Source organism: Macaca mulatta, chromosome 13, assembly GCF_049350105.2.
Source record: "Macaca mulatta isolate MMU2019108-1 chromosome 13, T2T-MMU8v2.0, whole genome shotgun sequence".
In the NCBI taxonomy this organism is placed as follows: domain Eukaryota; kingdom Metazoa; phylum Chordata; class Mammalia; order Primates; family Cercopithecidae; genus Macaca; species Macaca mulatta.
The window spans coordinates 5296427-5322371 of NC_133418.1; the positions used below are offsets into that span (position 1 = coordinate 5296427).

The 25945-nt window shown below is 48.9% G+C and overlaps 1 protein-coding gene across 1 annotated transcript in view; it reads left to right on the forward strand.

Annotated features, from left to right (window-relative positions):
• Window positions 1-397: 397 nt before the first annotated feature.
• The window catches only part of FER1L5 (fer-1 like family member 5), a 64830-nt gene continuing 39282 nt past the window's right edge, over window positions 398-25945 (forward strand). Inside the window, exons 1-14 of the mRNA XM_028832154.2 lie at window positions 398-582; window positions 3401-3453; window positions 4129-4220; window positions 4843-4951; window positions 7310-7364; window positions 7868-7977; window positions 9555-9683; window positions 11653-11715; window positions 12464-12514; window positions 18519-18549; window positions 19505-19620; window positions 19850-19973; window positions 20394-20446; window positions 21619-21687. Of these exons, the coding sequence (XP_028687987.2) occupies window positions 498-582; window positions 3401-3453; window positions 4129-4220; window positions 4843-4951; window positions 7310-7364; window positions 7868-7977; window positions 9555-9683; window positions 11653-11715; window positions 12464-12514; window positions 18519-18549; window positions 19505-19620; window positions 19850-19973; window positions 20394-20446; window positions 21619-21687 (1140 nt within the window). The 5' untranslated portion in view covers window positions 398-497. The remainder of the gene's footprint in view (window positions 583-3400; window positions 3454-4128; window positions 4221-4842; window positions 4952-7309; window positions 7365-7867; window positions 7978-9554; window positions 9684-11652; window positions 11716-12463; window positions 12515-18518; window positions 18550-19504; window positions 19621-19849; window positions 19974-20393; window positions 20447-21618; window positions 21688-25945) is intronic.

Here is a 25945-nt window from a genome sequence, read left to right on the forward strand (position 1 = left end):
CATCTCTACTAAAATTACAAAATTAGCTGGGTGTGGTGGCGCATGCGTGTAGTCCCAGCCACTCGGGAGGCTGAGGCAGGAGAATCGCTTGAACTCGGGAGGCAGAGGTTGTGGTGAGCTGAAATCGCACCATTGCACTCCAGCCTGGGCAACAAGAGCAAGACTCCATCTCAAAAAAAAAAAAAAAAAAAAAAAAAGCAGAATAGGAGAAAAGAGAAAAGAGGAGGTGAAAGCAGCCAGATGATTTTGTTTCTACAGGCCCAGTCACCTATACTGGGTGACACCCATACTGTTCCTCTTCCCCCCTCTTTCCCATTAATTCCTCACCAGAACCGAGAACCGCCCACCTTTGTGACATCCTCTCTGTTGCCAAGCAACAGACAGGAAGTGGGGCTCCACTCACCCCAGGATCCCTGGGAAGAGCCTCGGACTGAGGAGCTCCAAAAAGGAAGCTGTGGCACTGCGGAGGGAACGAGGGAAGAGAGTAGGTCTCCGAGATGCTGCGGCTTGTTGTGCAGTCGGCCAAGATTGACCCACCGCTAGCTCCACTACCCAGGCCCTGCATGTCCATCGACTTCAGAGGTGAGAGCCTCCTTGAGTCCACATGGGAGAGAGAAGCCCCCAGAGGCAACATGCATTCAGTGAAAAAAGAGGTGTAGGGCACCGTACTACGTAAAAGATGCCCTGTATAACACAAAGTGAAGTAGACATTGCCCAGCTCTCTCAAAACTTATTGCTGTCGTTTGATTATGACTTCTCTGCCTCCTACTTTTGCTAGGGAATGGATATGGAAAAAAGAGAGGACGAGTGCTTCTGGACCTTCTTCCATGACCTAGAGCTGCGCCGTAAACTAAGGCTTAAAGAGAAAGTCCCTGCTTCCTCAGATTGATATGGGGGTTTAAAAAGATAATATGTGTATAGCCCTTAGTATAACTTCTAGTAATAACTGCTTGATCATATTAGTTCCGTTTGCATGAGCTTTACAACTGACAAAGCGTTTTTTTTTTTTGTTTTTTTTTTGAGACAGACTGTCACTCTGTTACCCAGGCTAGAGTGCAGTGGTGTGATCTTGGCTCACTGCAACCTCTGCCTCCCAGGTTCAAGCAATTCCCCTGCCTCAGCCTCCGAAGTAGCTGGGACTACAAGCGCATGCCACCACACCCGGCTAATTATTGTCATTTTGGTGGACACGGGGTTTCACCATATTGGTCAGGCTGGTCTCGAACTCCTGACCTCAGGGATCCACCCACCTGGGCCTCCCAAAGTGCTGAGATTACAGGTGTGAGCCATGGCACCCAGCTGACAAAGCCTTTTCATATGTACAATGATGTCTGCTGCTCACAGCAATTCCAGAGGTAGATGAAGCAAATTTTATCATCTCCATTTTTTTTTTGTAGATGAAGCAAGTTTTACTATCTCCATTTTTTTTTTTTTTTTTTTTTTTTTTTTAGTTAAGAGAATAGAACCCCAAGAAGGAAGGGAAAGAAAAGGATGAAAGAATTTGTGAGAGAAAATGAGAGAGATGTTAGGTATATTTAGATATCAAAGATCTGGCAGCTAAAAGGAAAGAAAAGAATAAAGGGTGAAAGGATGGGGCATGGTGGCTCACGGTTGTAATCCCAGCACTTTGGGAGGCTGAGGTGGGCAGATCACTGGAGGTCAGGAGTTCGAGACAAGCCTGGTCAACACAGTGAAACCCCGTCTCTATTAAAATATAAAAACTAGCTGGGCGTGGTGGCAGGTGCCTGTAATCCCAGCTACTTGAGAGACTGAGGCGGAAGAATCGCTTGAACCTGGGAGGCGGAGGTTGCAGTGAGCCAAGATCACACCACTGCACTCCAGCCTGGCCAACAGATCAAGAAGTGCCATCTCGAAAGAAAGAAAGAAAAACGAAAAAAGGGTGAAAGTATGTAGGTGGAGATACAGGACGGTGGATACAGGCAAATAGGTTTTACAGGGACAGTTGGTAGGGAGAAAACCCAGACCAAGAGAAAAGAGGACACAGTAGTTCCTACAGGAGATGTGAGTGAAGAATGAAATTTCTTTATTTTATGTTATGCTGTTGTTCTGTGAAACTAGGCTTGTTGAACACAGCAATATTCAGAGATTGAACATTTGGGACTCTGGGCTCACAGGGTCATACATGCTGATGTCCTCAGTCTGCAGGTTTCAAGAGGGGCGGTGCGAGTTCAGGATGAATTTGCCCTGCTTGACTAATTCTCCAGTTAGCCAGGCGAGGGGTTGCCAGTTCTTCTCTGATTCTGAGCCATCTTCCCCACCAACTCATGGGCACCATCTTTCTCATTCCAGAAATATCTCTCACAAAGATGCCTAAAACTCAGAACCCTGGGTTCACCCACAGATTCTTCTGATTGTATGTTTATGTTTGACACTTTGTACTCCTTTTGTCCTTCTCAGCCTCTTCCTTCATATGCTGTCCACTAACCTGCTCCCCTTCCCACTGCTTGGAGGGCCTTTTACCCATTATGGATGTTTCAGGATGTCTTCGTTAGGGTACACTGGGCTTTGCTCTGGCAATAAATAAAACCTTAATTTTCAGTGGGTTAACGATGAAAGTTTACCTCTTGCTTACACCAAGTCCTGCATGGATGGTGCTGGTCAGACAGCTCTCCTGGGTAGCTCCTACAAATGGTAGTTTAGGGACTAGCCACGTGCTCCTTGTGGCTGCAAAGTTAGCAGGTCACGAGGGTGGCTATAGGGAGAGGAGAGAGGAGAATGAAGAATCTCATGGAAATTGAGAACCAGACCTGGCAGTGGCAAATATCATATCCATACCCCATTGGCCAGAGTGAGTCACACGGCCCCGCTTAGCTGCAAGACACTGAAAACTCCGGAAGAAAATGAAATGGGCCAGGCGTGGCGGCTTTCACCTGTAATCCCAACAATTTGGGAGGCTGAGGCAGGCAGATAGCTTGAGTCGGGAGTTTGAGACCAGCCTGGGTGACATGGTAAAACCCTGTCTCTACAAAAAATACAAAAATTAGCCGGGTATGGTGGCATGTAGTCCAGGCTACTTGGGAGGTGGGAGGATGGCTTGAGCCTGGGAGACAGAGGTTGCATTGAGCCCAGATCATGCCACTGTACTCCAGCCTGGGTGACAGAGTAAGACCTCATGTCACACACACACACACACAAAAGTAAAGAAAAAAGAAAAAGAGAAACGAAGAAAGAAAATGAAATGAACATATAGCATTATCTGTCACAGTGATAAAATCAAGAAATGTTGAACCCCCACAAGAAAGAAAGAAGTGATGCCATTTCACACCCGCCAGTGTTGACTTGAAGTTTTCTTAGAGTGTCCTAGTTCTCTTTACTCCACTCCGACCCAGACATTGAAATATTTCCTACCATCAATGCCAGCCCCTTGGTTTCTTTGCAGATGTCAAGAAAAGAACTCGTGTGGTGGAAGGGAATGATCCCGTGTGGAATGAGGTAGACACCAGGGCAAGCCCAGAAGAGTAAATAACAATCCCAACAGCAAGGAGGCAAGGGTGGGGCCCAGGCAGGTGCTCGGAGGTCTAGGGAGAGGACCTGCAGCCTCACAAGTGTTCCTCAAGGCTGGGCATCTTGGCCTGGGAGTAGTAGCCTCTGACCCGACAAGGCTGTGAAGGCCACACCTGCCCACGACTGTTCGTGGACTTCTCCCCCACTCTGAGGATGGACCATGTTATGGCCTATCAACTCGTCCAGCTGGGCCATCTTGACGTTCCTAGAAGCCTGAAGCCGAGTGAAGGCTCCCTTTGCATGACTCCCTCTCATCTGCCATCACTCCATGTTGCCCCTCGCCCCATTCCTAGTCCCCAAACCCTTAATTCTCAGCGTGCCCGCGATACTGCGGTTCAAGTCACAGAAGCCCAGTGGGATGTGCACAGCTTGGTGAAAGGTAGCAAGCGCCATCTCCTGAGGAAGTTAGACATGAGGGAAGTGCACAGCTTGGCGAAAGATAGCAAGCGCCATCTCCTGAGGAAGTTAGACATGAGGGAGTTTCCTCAGTCTCAGAGAAACGCAGTGCTAGCCCGTTCCCCACATCTTTCCTCATTTCCTAGAAACATGGGATGGGAAGGGAAGGGCAGAGGAAGGATGCTGACCTCTCTATGCCCCCCACAGACCCTAATCTGGCACCTCTGGAACCGCCCCCTGGAAAATGACTCCTTCCTGCAAGTCACCCTTCAGGACACGGGCTCACAAAAGGAAGAAAGGTGAGGCAGAGAGAGGCAGGAGGAGGCCTAACTACTGACCAACGCAGCAGCAGGTTATGTGACCCTTGTCTCTAATCCACAACTCATTCACATGAAGGACCGGAACCCACTCCAGCCAGCTAAAGAGAAAAAAGAGGGGTGGGTACTGAAAGGGTAGCCAGAGCAAGATTGCAAATCAGCTGGGACAGGAACTTGGGAACCCAGCAGCAGCTCTGTCCATCTGAAGCCACGTAGCTCAAATTTCTGCTTCTCTCTGCCCAACCCCGGCTTCTTATCACAGCCTCATCTAGAGCCCAGCTGAGACTCACATGCCCTGAGACTGAGGCTATGACATCCCAGGTCAAAATTCCTAGGACATAGAATCCTGTTGTCCCAGCTCTAGCCAGGTGTCCATCCCTGGTCCAATCAACTGTTACTTGCCTAGGAGCCCCAAGACAGTTCCCAGAGCCAGGAGCCCTGTGCCCTGTCGTGGATCCCCAGCCCCACTGCATTCTTCTCCAGCCTCTCTCTGAGGACAGCACAGCCCTGGGAGGAAACCGTCTCTAGCTAAAGCCCTGCCCGGGAGAGAGGAGGACGCCTTTCCCCTGGCTCGGGATCTCACACCTGCTCCTTGTCTCCCCAGCTTCATTGGCCTGGCCACAGTCCTGCTCAAGCCATTGTGGAAACAACCAAGCAAGGTCCTTTTTGTGAAGGATCTGACCCTGCTCAACCATTCCATGAAGCCCACAGATGTGAGTCAGGCCCAGGAAGGCCCAGGCAGGGTGACTGGAGGAATGGGGGCAGCTGGGGAAGCGGCCCACACCACAAGAGGGCTTCCTGCCTGGGGGGCCCCATCACACCGCCTTCCTCTCCTGACCACCCCCCTTGCCATCATCTACCCCCACCACAACCCACCTATTTAGATGAATTGACCACCTTCCGTGGAGAGTCAACCACTGTGCTAGGCCCTGTGGTACAAAATTGCCTGAAGCCCATGGTCTGTTGGAGTACGCTGCATTCACAGTGACAGGCGCTCCAGCGCCCATGAGACAAGCTTCAGTAAAGCAAGGCCACTGGCTGAGGTCAGGAAGGAGTGAACGATTTGTCTCAGGAGGTCATGGACAGTTTACAGACGGGGTGATGTTTAAGACATACAGAAATGTAGGAAGAGCACCCAAATGAGAACAAGCAAAGGCTGTTTATTCAGAGCTTGTGCTAGCAAGGGACTCGTTCATCATCATTTGTGTTTTGGTAGAGACTCAGAGGCAGCCAGGGGAGCGGGAGAGCTTCGCAGTGGACAGAAGGGAAGGCTGCAGATGTGCCCTGATGGGAGGCTACGGGGGAGCCCAAGGCAGGCTAGCTAGAAACAGGGCCTCCCATGTGATTGGTTAGAGGGGCATGTTTGGCTCTCTCTGGTTGGTCCTAAGTTGGAAGTGGGGACAAAAATTAAGGCAGCTGCCAGTTATTAATCAAGGCCTGGCCATTTGGAGCTGATCATTATTGCTTGGCTTCCTGGATTATTGCTAGAGACAGTAGTCTGACCTCCTACAAGTCTGACTTGGAGCAGGCTGGCTTCCTGGGCTGGTTACTGTAGATAACAGGTTGGTTTCCCGGGCTGGTTGCTGCAGATGTGGATCTGAGTCTTTTTTTTTTTTTTTTTTTTTTTTTGAGACGGAGTCTCGCTCTGTCGCCCAGGCTGGAGTGCAGTGGCGCGATCTCGGCTCACTGCAAGCTCCGCCTCCCGGGTTCACGCCATTCTCCTGCCTCAGCCTCCCGAGTAGCTGGGACTACAGGCGCCCACAACCGCGCCCGGCTAATTTTTTGTATTTTTAGTAGAGACGGGGTTTCACCGTGGTCTCGATCTCCTGACCTTGTGATTCGCCCACCTCGGCCTCCCAAAGTGCTGGGATTACAGGCGTGAGCCACTGCGCCCGGCCCTGAGTCTTATTTTATGTGTGGTTTGACCATTGTCCATTTGTATGCAGACAGTTTGTGACTTACAATGGATGGACACACGATATTGTTGACTTACAATGAGTTTATCAGGATGTGATCCCATCGTAAGCCAAGGCGCATTCAGTCTGTCAGTTGAGTTGTAAGCAGAGGCATGAGTTTCCCCAATGGACAGGAGTGGAAGACCAGCCCAGGCAGGGGCATAAAGTGGGTGGAGCAGGAGGCAGGATGAGGGAAGGTGTGCTGCACTGTTGGCACTGGGCGGGGGGGGCACGTGGAGGTGGGAGAACTGAGGTTGTGTGGGCGACCAAGAGCTAGAGGTGAAGGGCCTTGTGGTCCACGCTGGTGAATTGCCATTTAACTTTTTTTTTTTTTTTTTTTTTGAGACGGAGTCTCGCTCTGTCGCCCAGGCTGGAGTGCAGTGGCCGGATCTCAGCTCACTGCAAGCTCCGCCTCCCGGGTTCGGGCCATTCTCCTGTCTCAGCCTCCTGAGTAGCTGGGACTACAGGCGCCCGCCACCTTGCCCGGCTAGTTTTTTGTATTTTTTAGTAGAGACGGGGTTTCACCGTGTTAGCCAGGATGGTCTCGATCTCCTGACCTAGTGATCCGCCCGTCTCGGCCTCCCAAAGTGCTGGGATTACAGGCTTGAGCCACCGCGCCCGGCCTCCATTTAACTTTGATCATTTAGACACTTGGGGTGTTCAGGGGCCATCCTGGTGACAGTCTGGAGGCTGGGTGGGTCATGGGAACACATGAAGAAAGGGGCTCAATTAAAAGGCAGGAGTGTGCAGGGGCCCCACATGAGCTCATGAGATGTTGGGCTCAGGGAAGAACTGCTAGCATCTGTGTTCTGCGCTCGTCACCTCTCCCTCTCCTCCCCACTCTCCTGCATCCTTTTCTGCCACCATCACCACCATGTGGCTGCTTTAATCTACAAACATCCTCTCCACTGTAACCCATTGCTCTCTCCTCACCCATTTATAACCTCCCTCCACCCAGACTGTGCAGATGCCTGTGGTGTGGCCCCATCCCATGGCTAGCATCACGGCCCCCACCGGGAGGACCAGGCGTGAACCCAGCCAGACTGTGCAGGGCTTGGGTGCTGTGTCCTAGGATGGCGGGGTCTGGCTTACAGCTCCCCGGCCTTTGTCTTGCAGTGTACTGTCACCCTACAGGTGGCCCACATGAGCCACCGGGATATTGAGAAGACAGGTATGTACTTCCCTGGAGCTTAACCTTAAGGGCTTACCCTGCCTTTCTCCATGCACAGCTGGATGGCTTCTTAGGGACCTTCAAAACCCAGCCCTTGAAGCCTACAGAAGGAATGTGACTGGGCTAGGGTCCCTGGAAGCTACAGGGTCTAGATGCCAGATCTCCAGACATCTGGCTGAGGCCATCCCAATATGCCTATTTGTCATCTCTAGACATAAGACCCATAAGATACAAGACGTAAGTCTCCAAGGGGCTGCAGAGAGATGAGGATGGTCATCTCCAACAGCCCCAGCGTGTGGATCGAGGTCCAGGAATCCACAATTCCTGAGGGTGGGGGGGCCCCATGGTAATGTTCTGCAGAGGACATGCGTCCCTGTTGGGGCCTCTTGGCCATGCTTTTAGTCAGGAGACGGTCACTGGGGACAGAATGGTGGAATGGGGAAAATGCCTCAAACCTCCTGGGCCCCGGGCCTTTCAGCCCACCCTGGACTATGTCCCTCTAGGAGCTGAAGACCTCCTGGGCATAACGGCAAGAGAGGCGGCCAGGCAGAAACTGATGGTCCCTGGCTCCACCGCGCACAGGGCTCTGTCCTCAAAGCCTCAGCACTTTCAGGTGAGGACCCTCCAGGTTGCAAGTTCAGGTGACCCACTTGACACCCTTGCTTGCTGTGTTCCCAGGCCGTCCTCACCCCTCCCCAAGGTCATGGTAGAAGGGCAGAGCTTCAGACCCAGCTTCAGGCCCTCAGATCCTTGCCACATCCCCTGCTCCTCCCGTGGCCATTCTGGAAACTTCTGCCTGTAGCTGAAGCCACAGGGCTCCAGTGAGGCAGTAGGAGGGCTGGCTGTGCATTGGCAGGCCCCGGTACCTGCTGGGGAAGCAGCGCAGATGACAGGGATCCTGCCCTCTCAGAGTCCTTGGTGGTTGGCAAAATGCAGTAGGGCACAGGGAAAGTTAAATTAACTGTGCAGGAGAGGCTGGGGACTGAGGGGACCTGTGGGAAGGCCCACATTTCCGTGTGGATTCAGGAACCCTCATCCCATGGCTTATCAACTTCCCTCTACCTTCTAGCCTGTGGACTAACATTCCTGCCATGGTTTTACCTGCTCCCCGGCCTGCTCCTTGCCCAGGAGGCAGGGAGGCTCCTGGACCGCTCCTCTTCCTGCACCCAGCCAAGTCCTAGCTCTTAACGTCACCCAGCTGCTCCCATTTCCCCCCCACCATGTCCATTCCCTGGCCTGAGCCACCACCATCTCTTCCCTGGACCACATCACAAGCCTTCTCCTGAACCCCCAGCCTCCAGCTCTCTCCTGTCCGTTCTTCAACCAAAATGGCCTTTCAAAGATGTCACTCTTATCACGCCAAGCACCTTCTTCAAAAGCCCCAGTGTCCTCCTCACAAGATCCAATTCCTTTTACAACGGCTTCCTGGGCCTTGATAACCCAAGCCTGTCTCTCCAAGCCTTTCCAAGTCCATTGCCTCCTAGCCTTCTCCCAGTGGATTGTCTCTCTCCACTGTGGTACGGAGAGAATATTTATTCTTTCTTTTTTCTTTTCTTTTTTTCTTCTCTTTTATTTTCTTTTTTCTTTCTTTCTTCCTTCCTTCCTTCTTTTTTCTTTCTTCCTTCCTTCTTTCCTTTCTCTCTTCTTTCTCTTTTTCTTTTCTTTCCTTTCTTCCTTTATTTTCCTTCCTTCCTTCCTTTTCTCCTTCCTTCCTTCCTTCTTTCCTTCCTTCCTTTCCCTCTCTCTCTTCTTTCTCTACCTTCCTTCCTTCCTTTCTTTTCTTTCCTTTTCTTTCTTTCTTTCTTCTTTTTATTTGAGACGGAGTCTTGCTCAGTTGCCCAAGCTGGAGTGCAGTGGCACAATCACAGCTCACTGCAGTCTAGACCTCTGGGCTCAGGTATCCTCCCACCTCAGCCTCCCAAGTAGCTGGGATTACAGACAGGCATGCACCACCACGCCCAGCTAATTTTTTGTAGAGACGGGGTTTTGCCATGTTGCCCAGTCAATCTGGTCTCAAACTCCTGGGCTCAAGCGATTCTCCCACCTTGGCCTCCCAAAGTGCTGGAATTACAGGCATGAGCCACTCACTGCACCTGGCCTAGAATGTTTTCTTATCAGAACATTGTGTCCCAGCTGGGGAAGGCGGGGCCAAGGTCCTCAACGTCAGCTCCCCATGTGTTCTCCCCTTAGGTTCGAGTGAAGGTGTTTGAAGCCCGACAGCTCATGGGCAACAACATCAAACCAGTGGTGAAGGTGTCCATCGCAGGCCAGCAGCACCAGACACGCATCAAGATGGGGAACAACCCTTTCTTTAACGAGGTGGGCTGAACGGGGCACCTCAGGCAAGGAGCCAGCCAAGGGCTGGGCATCCCGGGCGGGCAGCCTGCAAGCTTGCTCCTTGACTAGGGTGTCATCATGTGTTTGTTCCACAAGCATTTACTGAGTGTCTCCTGAGGGCCAAGCACTGAAAATACAGAACAGGATAACTCAGAGCCCTGCATCTGAGCAGCTGGTGGGCTGGTGGGGGCACAGCTCATGAATCCATAAACAATTACAGTGGAGCAGATCGTGGTTTGCAGAGGTCTGGGAGCATTGTTACTGGAGGTCTGAAGCAGAGACCCAGACCATGTATGTCCCATTGCTGCTGGAGCCCCAAATGGTAGCACTGTGCCTGATGTACAGTAGGTGCTCCATAAATGCCTGTTGAATTAATTAGTAAATAAACAAATAAAAGATAAAAGCACAGTGGAAGCTGGGAGGAGTAAGTGAGTAATGAGGCTGGGGGTGACGGAGAGGACTCAGAAGGGCTCCAGCAACCCTGCAGGAAGATTTTACCAGGGAAAGACGGATGGGATGGGAAAAGATAATTCAGGAAAAAGGGATGGTGTTTTCAAAGGCCTAGAACCAAGCAAGCCGCAGACTTGACAGCAGAACTATAGCTATGGGTGTGGCTGGAGGAGACTGGCTGGAGGGGAGCCTACAGTGTGGGCTGGGGTCCCATCCTGGACACTACTCAGGAGCCATGGAGGACTTCGGCAACGGAGTGACAGGCCTAGGTTTGCATTTGGGAAAGGAGTTTCTAGCTGCCACGGGGAGCAGGGACAGAGTGGACTGGCAAGGCAATCTAGAAGGAGGTGTGGGCTCAAATCTCCATCCTAGGCAGCTAGCTGGGTCCTGAGTTCTCCAGGGATCTCCTACCATTCCCCATTCTGGGCAGAAAACCCTCCAGGAGACTGGGCATGGTGGCTCATGCCAGTAATTCCAGAGCTTTGGGAGGCCGTGGTGAGTGGATCACCTGAGGTCCGGAGTTCAAGACCAGCCTGACCAATATGGTGAAACCCTGTCTCTTTTGTAAAAAGACAAAAAATAGCCACACGCAGTGGCAGGTGCCTGTAATCCCATCTACTCAGGAGGCTGAGGCAGGAGAATCGTTTGAACCCAGGAGGTGGAGCTTGCAGTGAGTTCAGATTGCACCACCACACTCCCACCTGGGCAACAGAGCAAGACTCCCCCTAAAAAAACAAACAAACAAACAAAAAAACCTGGGAAATCCCTCTAGCAGCCCGGGAGACCTCTGCTTCTAGAGGAGCATGAGAGAAGTGGCACAAGTTGAGTATCCCTTACCCAAAATGCATGGTATCAGAAGTGTTTTGGATTTCAGACTTTTTTGGGAATCTGGAATATTTGCATTGTACCGGTTCAGCATTCGTAACATAAAAATCCAAAACCCAGAACGCTCCAGTCAGCATTTCCTTTCAGGGTCATGTTGGCACTCAGAAAGTTTCAGATTTTGGAGCATTTTTGATTTCAGATATTTGGATTAAAATACTCAACCTGGCCGGGCGCGGTGGCTCAAGCCTGTAATCCCAGCACTTTGGGAGGCCAAGGCGGGTGGATCACGAGGTCAGGAGATCGAGACTATCCTGGCTAACACGGTGAAACCCCATCTCTACTAAAAATACAAAAAAATTAGCCGGGCGTGGTAGCGGGTGCCTGTAGTCCCAGCTACTTGGGAGGCTGAGTCGGGAGAATGGCGTGAACCCAGGGGGCGGAGCTTGCAGTGAGCCGAGATCGTGCCACTGCACTCCAGCCTGGGAGACACAGCGAGATTCCGTCTCAAAAAAAAAAAAAAAAAAAAAAAAAGAATACTCAACCTGTTCTCGTAAACCCATTGAAATGGGTAAAGTTGTGGGAAGAAGCACATTATTCTGAGCTTTCGGGTTTACCGGGTGCTTGGGTGAAGTGGTGGAAGAAATCGTCCACTCTACCCCAATTCTCTCTGCCTCAGATCTTCTTCCAGAATTTTCACGAGGTTCCTGCAAAGTTCTTTGATGAGACCATCTTAATTCAGGTGAGGAGCCAAACTGGTCCCCAGCAAGGTGTGTTTCTTGTCCCACTTCAATACTGGGAAGCGCTGCAGCTCCAGCCCCCGCCCTTAGAGCCAGGGGCACTTCAGATTGTCTTCCTCACCCGCCCCCCAACTTTCTTCACCCCCTGGCACCCAGATTATTCATTCATTTACTCATTCACTCAACAAACATTGTGGACTGCCAACTGCCCGGCCCTGAACTGGGCGCCAAGGTGAACAGGGCAGCCCCTTCCCATGTACCAGGATTCTCAAGCCACCAAAGGCCCTTGTGAGTAGAATACTCCATTCCCTAACCAAAGGGAGCCCAGTAACAACGGTGAACATGTGGTCATCAGGTGTCTGCCATGTGCCCAGCACGGGGCCAAAGAGAACAAAGAGGACTCTTCCTTTGAAGAATTTACATGTTCTTGGGAACAAAGGCACAGAAGAAACAACCAGGAGAGCATGTGATGGATAATGCTGAGTGCAACACCTTGCTTTATGTTGACTTGGGGCCAGGAAATTGACCTCTCTGATCAATTTCCTCATCAGTAAAATGGAATTAAAAATGTGAACCTCACAGGGTTCCTCTGGGAGTGAAGGGAGAGCACCCATGTGCAAGTGTCAGCCCCATTAAGAAGCATTCAACACGTCAGGAGGATCCCGGATGTGCCTTTGCTATTCCTCTTACAGGGGCTGAGGGAAATTGGGATCGTGAATAATTAAAATATTTCTGGGAACTCCCTTGCAGGTGGTGAACTCCTCAGTAATGAGATACAAAGCAGAGATCGGGAGATTTCAAGTGAGTACTGTACATGGGAGGAGGTTCGGTGAAACAGTTACAGCAGAGACCCACGCTGGGCTCCATGCCCAAGTCTAGGGAAAAGGACTGGGATTTTCATCGGCTGGGTGCAGTGGCTCACGCCTGTAATCCCAGCACTTTGGGAGGCCGAGGCAGGCAGATCACGAGGTCAGGAGATCGAGACCATCCTGGCTAACTCGGTGAAACCCCGTCTCTACTAAAAATACAAAAAATTAGCCAGGCATGGTGGCGGGCGCCTGTAGTCCTAGCTACTTGGGAGGCTGAGTCAGGAGAATGGCGTGAACCTGGGAGGCGGAGCTTGCAGTGAGCCGAGATCACAGCCACTGCACTCCAGCCTGGGCAACAGAGTGAGACTCCGTCTCAAAAAAAAAAAAAGAAAAGAAAAAAGAAAGATCCACACTTGTATCCACCTACCAACTGGGTGACTTAACAGAAGTTATTCTGAGCCTCTACTTCCTCATCTGTAAAAGGGGGATAATAATATACTCAATCTGGAGGGTGATTGTGAGGATTAAAGTATATGTAACATTTATAAAGCTCGGGGTGTCATGTTGATTTCCACACAGCCATGATACTGTGGACACAGTTCAAATCTCTGCCTCCAGGAAGTAGAAGCAGAGGATCCAAAAGGTCAGCTTATATGTTAGGGAAACTCAGAGAAAGATTGCTGCCTTTGAGGACAGAGTGAAAAGATGTGATTTGGAAAGACAAGCTGAGAGATTAGGAGAGTTTGCAGTCATGATGGACTAAACTAACATTCTCCAAATCCAAAAAGATCAGGAAAAGCGCCGGGCGCGGTGGCTCAAGCCTGTAATCCCAGCACTTTGGGAGGCCGAGACAGGCGGATCATGAGGTCAGGAGATCGAGACCATCCTGGCTAACCCGGTGAAACCCCGTCTCTACTAAAAAATACAAAAAAAAACTAGCCGGGCGTGGTGGCGTGCACCTGTAGTCCCAGCTACTCGGGAGGCTGAGGCAGAAGAATGGCGTAAACCTGGGAGGCGGAGCTTGCAGTGAGCTGAGATCCGGCCACTGCACTCCAGCCTGGGCGACAGAGCGAGACTCTGTCTCAAAAAAAAAAAAAAAAAAAAAAAAATCAGGAAAAGGTAGGTTGCTACGTTAAATACAGGATGCCCGGTTACATTTAATCTCAGATAAACAAAAAAATACATTTTAAATATAAGTATATCCCAAATATTACATGGCTTCTCACCAAATATTGCAGGGACATATGTGTATTAACCAAGTCGTCATTGTTTATGTGAAATTTTAATTTAAGTGGGTCTCTTCTATTTTTATTTACTAAATCTACAATGTTAGTAAAGGGGGACCACCCTTGGAAAAAACATAGAGAGGGATTCTAGAAATGTTAGATGGTAGGAGGTGAAAAATGTTGTGCTCTTGACAAAGGCCACCGCATGATTTCTAGACAGTGACCAGTGACATAAACTGACTAAGTTATAGAGGTCAGAGAAAACCTGAGTTTAACCGAGCTTCTTTTTTTTTTCCTTTGAGATGTGATCTTGCTTTGTCACCCAGGCTGGAGTGCAGTGATGCGATCACGGCTCACTGCAGCCTCGAACTCCCAGGCTCAAGCAGTCCTCCCACCTCAGCCTCCCAAGTAGCTAGGGCTACAGGTGTGCACCACCATACCTGGCTAATTTTTAAATTTTTTTTGTAGCGAGTGGGTCTCACTATGTTACCCAGCCTAGTCTAGAACTCCTAGACTCAAGCCGTCCTCCCACCTCAGCCTCCCAACGTGCTGGGATTACGGGCATGTGCCCACCGCACCCAGCCGAGCTTATTTTTTATTTCTTTTTATTTTGGTATCATGAACTCCCATATCCTCATCACTCATCTTCATCAATTCAGTCAATTGTGTTTTACCTACACCTAGCCCCCTTCCCCTTCACCACTGAATTATTTTGAATCAAATCTCAAGCATCATATCATTTTATCTTTCTACATTTCAGTATGTATTGCGAAAACATAAGGATTTTATTAAGCATAACCACATACAATTATCACATCTAAAAACCTTCATAATTCCTAGGTAGCATTAAATACCTAGTCAGTGTTCAAATTCCCCTAATTGTTTTACATATTCCTTTTACACTTTGTTCAAATCAAGATTCCAGGCTGGGCACAGTGGCTTACACCTGTAATCCCAGAACTTTGGGAGGCCAATGCAGGCGGATCACCTGAGGTCAGGAGTTCAAGACCAGCATGGCCAACATGGCCATCTCTACTAAAAATACAGAAATTAGCTGGGCATGGTGGCACATGCTTGTAATCCCAGCTACTCCTGAGGCCGAGGCAGGTGAATCATTTGAAACCAGGAGGTACAGGTTGCAGTGAGCCAAGATTTTGCCACTGCACTCCACTCTGAGCGACAGAGAGAGACTCTGTCTCATAAAAACAAAAACAAAAAACAAATCAGGATTCCAAACCAGATCCATTCATTGCAAGTGGTTAATATGCATTTTAGATTCCTTTTACTCTGTTGGTCCTCTCTGTTCCCCCCACTTCCCCTTCTTTTTTTAATTTGCAACTTATTTGTTAAAGAAACTGGGTAGTTGGACCTGTAGCATTTTCTCTGGTCTGGGTTTTGCTGATTTCATCTTTAGGGGATCATTTTGCATTCCCCCCACCCCGCTTCCCTATCTAGAGTTTAGATCAGTCTCAACCAATTAGTTGGCAAAGGGACTTTAATAGAAGGCACAAAATGTCTGCTGGTCTCTCATTTTATGTTGTTAACAACTAATGATCACCGTCTGGATCTGTTGCTTCACTAGAAGTGACTGAGTTTTATTCTGTTTTTTTATTTTTTAATTTATATATATATATATATATATATATAGAGAGAGAGAGAGAGAGAGAGAGAGAGAGAGAGAGAGAGGGAGGGCGAGAGAGAGACAGTATTGCTCTGTCACCCAGGCTTGAGTGCTGTGGTGCGATCTCGGCTCACTGCATCCTCTGCCTCCCGGGTTCAAGCGATTCTCCCGCCAAAGCCCCCCAGGATAGCTGGAACCACAGGCATGCGCCACCACGCCCGGCAAATTTTTGTATTTTTAGTAGAGATGGGGTTTCACCATGTTGACCAGGCTTGTCTCAAACTCCTGGCTTCAACTGATCCACCCGCCTCTGCCTCCCAAAGCGCTGGGATTACAGGCATGAGCCACCGTGCCTTGCCCTGTTTTTTTTATATTATGGATTTATTGAAGTGTCATTGACATACAATGAATTGTACATATTTAAAATGTGCAATTTGATATATTAAAAATATGTGCACACCCAGGAAGAAAACATCATCACAATTAAGATAATGAATATACCCATCACATCTGTCACCTCCAAAAGTTGCCTAATGCGCCTTGGGAATCACTCCGTCTCATTCCCCATCCCACCCCCTTGCATTCCGAGACAATCACTGATCTGCTTTCTGTTATTATGCGAACGTTTCTTTCCTAGAGTTCACATTAATAGATAAGTATTTCCTTTAGTTCTTATCAATAGAATCATACATTCTCCACCCTTTTGTGCCTGCTTTCTTTCCCTCAGCATTGCTATTCTGAGATTCATCCATGTTGTTGCATTTGTCAGTAGTGCATTCCTTTTTACTGCTGAGTAATAGTCCAGCGTATGGATGTACCGCAGTTTAATTATCCATTCCCTTGTGAATGGACATTTAGATTGTTTCCAGTCTGAGGCTGCTATAATGAGGCTGTGTAAACATTTGTGTACAAATCTGAGTGTAGACATAAGCTTTAATTTCTCTTGGGAAAATATGTAGAAGCAGAATGACTAAATCATACGGTAGGTATATGTGGTACATGTTTAACTTTTTTTTTTTTTGGAGTTGGAGTCTTGCCCTATCACCCAGGCTGGAGTAATGGCTTGATCTCAGCTCACTGCAACCTCCCTCTCCTGGGTTCAAATGATTTTCCTGCCTCAGCCTTCCAAGTAGCTGGGATTACAGGCACCTGCCACTACGTGTGGCTAATTTTTGTATTTTTAGTAGAGACTGTTGACCAGGCTGGTCTCGAACTCCTGACCTTGTGATCCACCTACCTTGGCCTCCCAAAGTGCTGGGATTACAGGTGTGAGCCACCGCACCCAGTCAACTTTTTTTTTTTTTTTTTTGAGACAGAGTTTCACTCTGTCACCAAGGTTGGAGTGCAGCGGTGCAATCTCAGCTCACTGCAGCCTCCACCTCCCAGGTTCAAGCGATTCTCCTGCCTCAACCTCCCGAGTAGCTGGGATTACAGGTGCATGCCGCCATGCCTGGCTAATTTTTGTATTAGTCTGCCTTGGCCTCCCAAAGTGCTGGGATTACAGGTATGAGCCACTGCACCCAGAGGTGTGTGTTTAACTTTTGAAGGAAATTTTCTAAAAGTTTTTTCCAAAATTCCAAATAGGTTGTGCCACTGTACATGCCCACCAGCAGTGTATTAGAGTTCCAGTTGCCCCACATTCTCCACAATACTTGATCTAGTCCATCTTTTCTATTTTAGCCATTCTAACGGTGTGTAGTAGTATTTCGTTGTGATTTTAATTTAAACCTTCCTGATGACTAATGATGTTGAACATCTTTTCATGTGCTCGTCATCTGTATATCTTCTTTGGTGAAGTGTCTGTTCAAACCTTTAGCTTGTTTTCCTTGGATTGTTTGTTTTCTAACTATTGATATATGATTTGCTAATATTTTCTTCCAGAGTATGACAGCCCATTCATTTTCTTTCTTTTTTTTTTTTTCCGAGACAGAGTCTTGCTCTGTCACCCAGGCTGGAGTGCAGTGGCACAATCTCGGCTCACTGCAAGCTCTGCCTCCCAGGTTCACGCTATTCTCCTGCCTCAGCCTCCCCAGTAGCTGGGACTACAGGCGCCCGCCACCTCGCCCGGCTAATTTTTTTGTAGTTTTAGTAGAGATGGGGTTTCACCATATTAGCTGGGATGGTCTCGATCTCCTGACTTCGTGATCCACCCGCCTCGGCCTCCCAAAGTGCTGGGATTCCAGGAGTGAGCCACCGCACCCGGCCAACAGCCTGTTCATTTTCTTTTTTTTTTTTTTGAGACGGAGTCTTGCTCTGCCGCCCAGGCTGGAGAGCAGTGGCCAGATCTCAGCTCACTGCAAGCTCCGCCTCCCGGGTTCACGCCATTCTCCTGCCTCAGCCTCCCGAGTAGCTGGGACTACAGGCGCCCGCCACCTCGCCCGGCTAGTGTTTTTTTTTTGTGTGTGTGTGTATTTTTTAGTAGAGATGGGGTTTCACCGTGTTAGCCAGGATGACTCGATCTCCTGACCTCGTGATCCGCCCATCTCGGCCTCCCAAAGTGCTGGGATTACAGGCTTGAGCCACCGTGCCCGGCCAGCCTATTCATTTTCTTAACGGTGTCTTTCAAAAGCAAAAATTTTCCTTTTGATGAAGTCCAATTTATCAAGCTTTTCTTTGATGGACTGTGCTGTGTTGCTGTATCTAAGAACACAGTATGGGTGGCCCTAATGTTCCGTAGCAGCTTGCCCCACATATGTCACCTTCCATCCCGAACCACATTCCTCAAACCTCTGTGTCAGAAACTGTCTCCAAGGGGAAAGAGAAAACCCGTAGTTTCTTTATCAACTCCTACCTCTTACCTTAACCATCCTCTTCCCCAGGAGCAGTGAGCCCTTCCCGGACCCAGGAGTAGGGTAGAGTCGGGCTGCGTTGGCCGAGGGGGTGGCACAGCGCAGTGTTGAGGACATTTTCCATGCAGGCTTTCTCACTGGCTGGTTGTAAGACTTTGGGCACCTCTCTCAAACTCAGTATCTTCCTCTGCAGAGTAGAGGTGATAATGGGCCTACCTCCCAGGCTGCTGTAAAGATGAAAGGAGTTAGGGCAGAGAACATACTGAAGCCCCAACAGCTAGTAGTTGGGTCAGGTTAGTTGATATTACAAATCTTGGCTGCAGGCCCTAACTAATTCTCACCCCACTCTTGTCTTTCCAGACAGATATTGGGTTTATCTACCATTCTCCGGGTAGGTAACACTTATGGCAAATATGTATGTCTTCTGAGAAAAATCAGGCCAGGGGTCAGAATACCTTAAAATCCCCATACGTCCAACACATGGGTGGAGGGAAGTATTAGAGGTTGTAAATGATTTTCTGTATTTGATAATATTTTACTGTACATTGTGGTATTTTATTTTACCTTATGTTTTAATTTAATTATATTTTTTGAGATGGAGTCTCGCTCTGTCACCCAGGCTGGAGTGCAGTGGCTCGATCTCGGCTCACTGCAACCTCTGCCTACTGGGTTCAAGCGATTCTCCTGCTTCAACCTCCCAAGTAGCTGGGACTACAGGCATGCGCCACCATACCCAGCTAATTTTTTATTTTTAGTAGAGATGGGGTTTCACCACGTTGGCCAGGCTGATCTCGAACTCCTGACCTCAGGTGATCCACCCACTTCAGCCTCCCAAAGTGCTGGGATTACAGGCGTGAGCCACCGCGTCTGGCCTGTTTTACTTTATAATAGTAGCATCTTTCTCCGAAAAACTCAGGGCATCCCTTTCAGTCAAGTGCTGGCCTTTTATTACCATCCTGGGTTAGATTTCTATTTTTTGAGGCCAGTATTGGGAGATTAAAGTTCGAGTGGAAGTTCCCACCCTACCTGGCTATAACATACACACCAGGTTGAGGAAAATGGTTGCCTCTACAGTGCCTGGTTCCAGACCAGGCCACAGTAAGAACAGTAGGTTCCCAAGGCATAAACAGGGGTCCCTGTTTCCTAGAGGCAACAGCTGGCAGCCTTGTGAGCACGCTATCATTGCTTCATGGTACACGTGACTCCCCTTTTCCTCTGCCACTGGGTAGAACACAGGATGCCTGAGACATATTTCCACCTTCCCTTCCTCCTAAAACAAAGGCTGGTTTCAGGGGAGAGGGAAGGAGGCTGGAGGCAGATCTCCCATGGCCCCTCTGCCTCTCCAGGTCACACACTCCTAAGGAAATGGCTAGGCCTCTGCCAACCAAATAACCCCGGCAGTGGTGTGACAGGCTACCTGAAAGTCACCATCTGTGCCCTCGGTGTGGGAGACCAGGCCCTGGTGAGCTGCCCCTAATGCCCCAGGAACCTATCCTATCCTGGCTGCCTCCTGGGGGCACCCCTGAGCCTCACCCTGGGCGTTGACCATCAGATCTCTCCTTTGTCCGCTGAGCCACTGTGGGGTTGTCCCATCCCCCTGCACCAAGTGGGAGGTTGGGGAAGCAAAGTCTGGGGTCCTTACCTGTGACCTCCACATGACCTTGACTATATCAGCTCTCTGGTCCCTCCAGATAGATCAAAAGCAGCTGTATGGGGCCGATGACACCGATATTCAGATCTTCAAGTCAGCGGTAGTCCCGATCAACATGGCTTACTTACAGTTCTTCATCTACTGCGCAGAGGACCTTCACCTCAGTGAGAGTCCGGGTGCAGGGGAGGGAGCAGCCCTGAGGTTCCCTACACGGTGGTACCCTGGATCCTCATGGAATTGCCTCATTCCTTTTGATACTAAACTACGGTTTGGGGTAGGGGGACAGGGTGAGACTGGAATGTCCCGAGACTTGTCCTGTGGAAGTGCCATGGACACCCTTTCAAATGGGCCTCACACCCCCGGCCTATGACGGCCAGATGCAGACTCAAGGCTCCCTATGTCCCCCCACCCCATGCCATTGTGTGGAAGAAGAAGGGGCGCGGTGGTAACTGGAGACAGGTCTGCCCGGGGGGCACCCCTCTAAATTATAGGGGAGGGTTTTCAGTTGTTCTGTCTCCACTCTATTCCCTCCCCCTGAAAAAATATGCTGCTGGCTCAGATGTCTTTTAACTTGTTGTTCATAGAGAAACAGCAGTCAGTGAATCCTCAGTTGGAGGTGGAACTAATTGGGGAAAAGGTAAGTGTAGAAATGTTCTGAGACCTAGAGAGACTGGCACCTAGAGAAAGTAGTGTGGAGAGGAGGGTGGCCCGGTAGGCAAGACCACAGGAGTCATCTCCCAGTCACCCACTGAGAGAAGCATGCACCCCTGCACCTGGACCTCTGTGCAGGTGGAGGCCATGTCTTATTCTCTGCATGCCACATGCCCCCCCAAAACCAAATACATGTAGAAGAATGAGTGCATGAGTGAAACATGCCAATGAGTGAACAACATTGAAACTGTCACCATTCCTCAGTTTCTTCATGTGTAAACGAAGGTTCTGGGCGAGAGAGTTGCTGACATTCCGTGAACCTCTATGAATACAGAATAGCATTTTCCAAAGTGTGCTGTTGGGTGTCATGGGTGAAAAAGGGTCCTATGTTCAGATTCGGAGAATGCTAGGTTAAAGGTAAATAGATTTGTTTCCGTATTTGCCAAGCAGAATTTCTACCACATTCTATTTTTTGCAAGCAAGTCATTAAATCCAGCCCACACATAAGCAGAGAGAAAATAATGTCTATCTTTTGAAGGGAGGAGTACCAAAGAAATTGTGGACATATTTAAAACCACCATACTGAGTATGTCCCAGTGAGTGGTTGGGTACCTCCAAGGCTAGGTGAAACGTTCTCAGGTGGTAAGTGACACACAGTTTTCAAAAATTTTGATACTTCTGTGTTCATCTTGTGTACCTTAAAAGGTTTAATAAGGCCAAGTAACACTTGGTTTCACAGATACCACTGCTTAAAAATGAAGTCAACTGATGGTTTTGAAAGAGGCGTGCTGCTGCCATTAGCTGTGTTTTTACCCATTTTTCTTTTGGAATCTTAGAATTTATCTAGCAAAATCTATGTGTATACACTCATATAGTAAGGTTAGTAGCCCTACAGCTGTTTAAAAATGAGGTCTATTGAAAGCTGACTTAAGGAAAAATATGAGGAATCTGAATCTGGCAAACACTTCGGATAAGTACACAAAGGACTGGTGCTGTTGCTGCTGAGAAGTTGTGCAGGTGTCTTGAGAGCAGGGATGAGCCCGAGCACGTCTGTGTGCAGACAGTGGCCACCGGGGGCTGGACAGGAAGAGCTGGAAGGTGAGGCCAGTGGAGGGAGGAGGGGCAGGCTGGCACCAACACTGCTTTGGCACATTCCAGCTTAGGACGCACATGCAGACGCAAACCGACAACCCGATATGGAACCAGATCCTGACCTTCCGGATTCAGGTATGGCTCCTCCATCATGCCCACTCTTCTCCTACATCCCCTAACATAGAAGGGAAGTTTGGATGGTTGTGTGCGGGTGAAGACAAGAGGGTGGGGGCCAAGAAGCATGGCAAGGGGGACTCTGCCTGATAGGGAGCATGAGGAAGCCCAGGACATATTATGGAAAACTTTACCTTTTATAGCTTTACTGAGTTATCATTGACATACCTATGTCAATGGTATGTATGACTTGTAGATATTTAAAAGGTACAATTTGGCCGGGCACGGTGGCTTACACCTGTAATCCTAGCACTTTGGGAGGCTGAGGTGGGCAGCTCACTTGAGCTCCAGAGTTTGAGACCAGCCTGGCCAACAGTGGTGAAACCCAACTCTACTAAAAAGATAAAAATTAGTCGGGCGTGGTGACATGCGCCTGTAGTTCCAGCTACTCGGGAGGGTGACGCAGGAGAATTGCTAGAACCTGGGAGGTGGAAGTTGCAGTGACCTGAGCTGAGGTGGTATCACCTACTTATCTGAGCAAACACCAGCTCAGTAGGTGATAACAGCCTGTTGCCCAAGCCGAGCCACTGCATTCCAGCCTGAGCAACGGGGAGAGTCAGTCTCAGAAAAATATAAAAGAAGAAAGAAAGAAGGAAGGAAGTAGAAAGAAAGAAAGAATGAGTAGCTGGGACTATAGGTGCCTACCACCAAGCCCGGCTAATTTTCATACTTCTAGAAGAAAGAAAGAGAGAGAGAGAGAGAGAAAAAAAGAAGGAAGGAAGGAAGGAAAAAGGGAAGGCAAGGGAAGGGAAGGAAGGAAAAGAGAAAGAAAGAAAGGGAAGGAAGGAAGGAAGGAAGGAAGGAAGGAAGGAAGGAAGGAAGGAAATGTACAATTTGATACATTTTAAAATATGTACACATCCAGGAAACCCACCATTACAATCAACATGATGAATATATCTATAACCTCCAAAAGTTGCCTCATGCCCCTTGGGAATCCCTCCCTGTGATTCCCGTTCCACCCCCTCCCATCCCCAGGCAACCACCAATCTGCTTTCTGTTACTACGGATTAGCTTGCATTTCCTAGTGTTTCGTAGAAATGGAATCGTTCAGTAAGTATGCTTATTTGTTTGACTTCTTTCACTCAGCATAATTATTCTGAAATTAATTCATGCTGTTGCCGTGTATCCGTGGTTCATTCTTTTTGTTGCTGAGTAATATTCTATTGTATGGATGTACCACAGTTTGCTTATCCCTTTCCTTGTTTATGATCGTTTCCAGTTTGCAGCTGTTACAGTGAATCTGTAAACACTTGTGTGCAACCCTTAGCATAGACATATGCTTTCATTTCTCTTAGGTAAATATGTAAATTCATAATCACTAGATTCAGAATGACTAGATTCTGGTAGCTATATTAAGCAATGAGTGGGTCATACAACTGAACTTTCCAGAGAACTTAAATGTGCCTTTCACCCACATATAAAAACAAAACAAATCCCTTTAAAGACCCATTTTAAATGATAATATACATTTTCTTATCTTCTCAGCAACTTGCCCTGAATATAATTAGAGCTTTTCATTGATGGCCTGGAGCCATTACAGGAACATAGTTATTATCCTGGGCTATCTGCAGTACTGAGCTACTTGTTCCTACACTAAATGGCTCCCAGACGCTTTCTTTGTGGGATTCTGTAGTCTGATTTTGATCACCTTTCAATCTGTCTCGTCACCTATCAGCTGTTGTGGATGACAGTTCTCTTGAAGGTGGAGCCTTACTGGCCTTTTGACTCTAAGTCAGGCTTCTAAGAGCTGTGTGTAAAATCAGAACACAGTTCTGAGAGAGAACTTGAGCTCTCTCATAAGTGCAGGCACATAGAAATTTGTGTGACACGGATTTGGCAACCCAGAGAGTGTTTTGCTTCCTCATATGTTGTGAAATACAAAATTAGCTAATGAGCTCTCCTTCTGCCTCCTGTGAACTCCCCTCCTTGATGCTTCTAGTAGTTACCCAGTTCTGCCTTCTTGTGAGTCATCATTTTCAACCATTCCTCCTAATCCCTGCCTCCTTGGATGATTTTATAGACTCTGAAAGTAGGAAGACATTTCAGAGGAGGCCTGGTCCATCCACCATCCTTGCCAAGCTCCCTCCCACCTTTTGCGGCCTGTGGTGAGGGCACAGGGCTGGGATCCTCAGATGCTCTGTGGCTGTTCAGAGCCTTGGGAAATCCTCTTTTTTCATCTTCTGTGTTCATCTTTTTTTTTTTTTTTTCTGAGACAGAGTTTCACTGTTGTCACCCAGGCGGGAGTGCAATGGCTCGATCTCGGCTCATGCAATCTCCGCCTCCTGGGTTCAAGCTATGAGTAGCTGGGACTACAGGTGCCTACCACCAAGCCCAGCTAATTTTCATACTTTTAGTAGAGACGGGGTTTCACCATGTTGGCCAGGCTGGTCTCGAACACCTGACCTCAGGTGATCCGCCCGCCTTGGCCTCCCACAGTGCTGGGATTACAGGTGTGAGCCACCGTGCCCAGCCATTGTCATCTTCTTACAGGCTCAGAACCAATGGCACAGGCCAGGCCCTCCCTCATCCTTGAGAGAGGCCGAGGCCTTCCAACATTTGAAGACGTCCAAACACCCCCTGGAACCTCATCCATTTTCCCCAGAACACAGTCTCCAGGGTGGGGCCCTTTGGATACCGCCCTTTGGAAATGCAGCAGGCAGGTGTGAACCTCACTCTGAAGAGGCAGAACAGCCAACCACACAGATGGTAGCATCTGAGGCCAGGTGGTCAGAGAGGGAGCAGAACCTGGGGCACTGCAGAAAACTGGCCTGTGCCAGTGGTCAGTCCGAGGGCCCCAGGGCAGAAGGGGAGGCCGCACACTAGATGAGGAACTGAGAAGCAGGAGGAGAATTATTAGCAGGATGGATGGAAAGGTGGTTCGGCCATAAATGTGAACTTGGAGGATTCTTAACTTTGGAAGACCTGCATGCCTTCTGGTGCCCACCTCTCCCCTTCCAATGTCCTCCCTTAGCCTGGAAATTTCCTCCTTTCTTACTAACTAGCTGCTCAAAAGCCCTTTCCTCTTCTCCTTGGCCCCTTAGCTGTCAGGACCCGGGGAGAATTGGATGAAGAAAATGGAAAGCTGGGAGGTTCCCAGCCGTACCCCAAGAACTGCTGTAAGGAGAAGAGGCCCCAGCGGAGAGGACTGAGGATTTGGGGTCACGCTCTGGCCTCAACCCCACAGCTCTATTTTACACATGGACACATGGATTTTTTTTCCTCTATTTTTTTTTCTTTTTTTCTTTCTTTTTTTTGAGACAGAGTCTCGCTCTGTTGCCCAGGCAGGACTACAGCGACACAATCTCAGGTCACTGCAACCTCCGCGTCCTGGGTTCAAGCAATTCTTGTGCCTCAGCCTCCCGAGTAGCTGGGACTACATGCACGAGCCACCATGCCCAGCTAATTTTTTGTGTTTTTGATAGAGATGGGGTCTCACTATGTTGCCCAGGCTGGTCTTGAACTCCTGGCCTCAAGCAATCCTCCTACTTCAGCCCCCAAAGTGCTGGGATGACAGGCGTGAACCACCGCATATGGCCTCTTTCCTTTCTTTCTTTTTAAAAATAATTAAGGAAACCATATTGTAGAGTGAAGATAGGACACAGAAGCTTGGGTTGGAATCCTGACTCCACCCCTTACTATGTGACCTTGAGCAAGTCCCTCTGCCTCTCTAGGCCTCATTCCCCATCTCTTTATAGGGACAATCACGGCCCCCACAGGGTTACAGCAGAGTGGTTAGGGGCTCTGAGGCTTTGGCGACTGTATGTAGCATGAGAACTTCACGAGCTCAACCTCTCTGATCTCAGCTTTCCCATGTGAAAATGGGAATAATCATAGCACCTGGTTCAAGAGGTTTTTAGGGGAGCCCACTCAGCTGGTCTACAGAATTTGTTTAGCACAAGCCAGGGGCAACAGAAACCTCCTAAAGAGGCAGCTATTATTATTTATTCTTTTTTTTTTTTCTTTTGACAAGGAGTTTCGCACTTGCCGCCCAGGCTGGAGTGCAATGGCGTGATCTCGGCTCACTGCAACCTCCGCCTCCTGGGTTCAAGCGATTCTTCTGCCTCAGCCTCCCGACTAGCTGAGATTACAGGCATGCATCACCATGCCCAGCTAATTTTGTATTTTTAGTAGAGATGGGATTTCTCCATGTTGACCAGGCTGGTCTCGAACTCCTGATCTCAGGTGATCTGCCCACCCTGGCCTCCCAAAGTGTTGG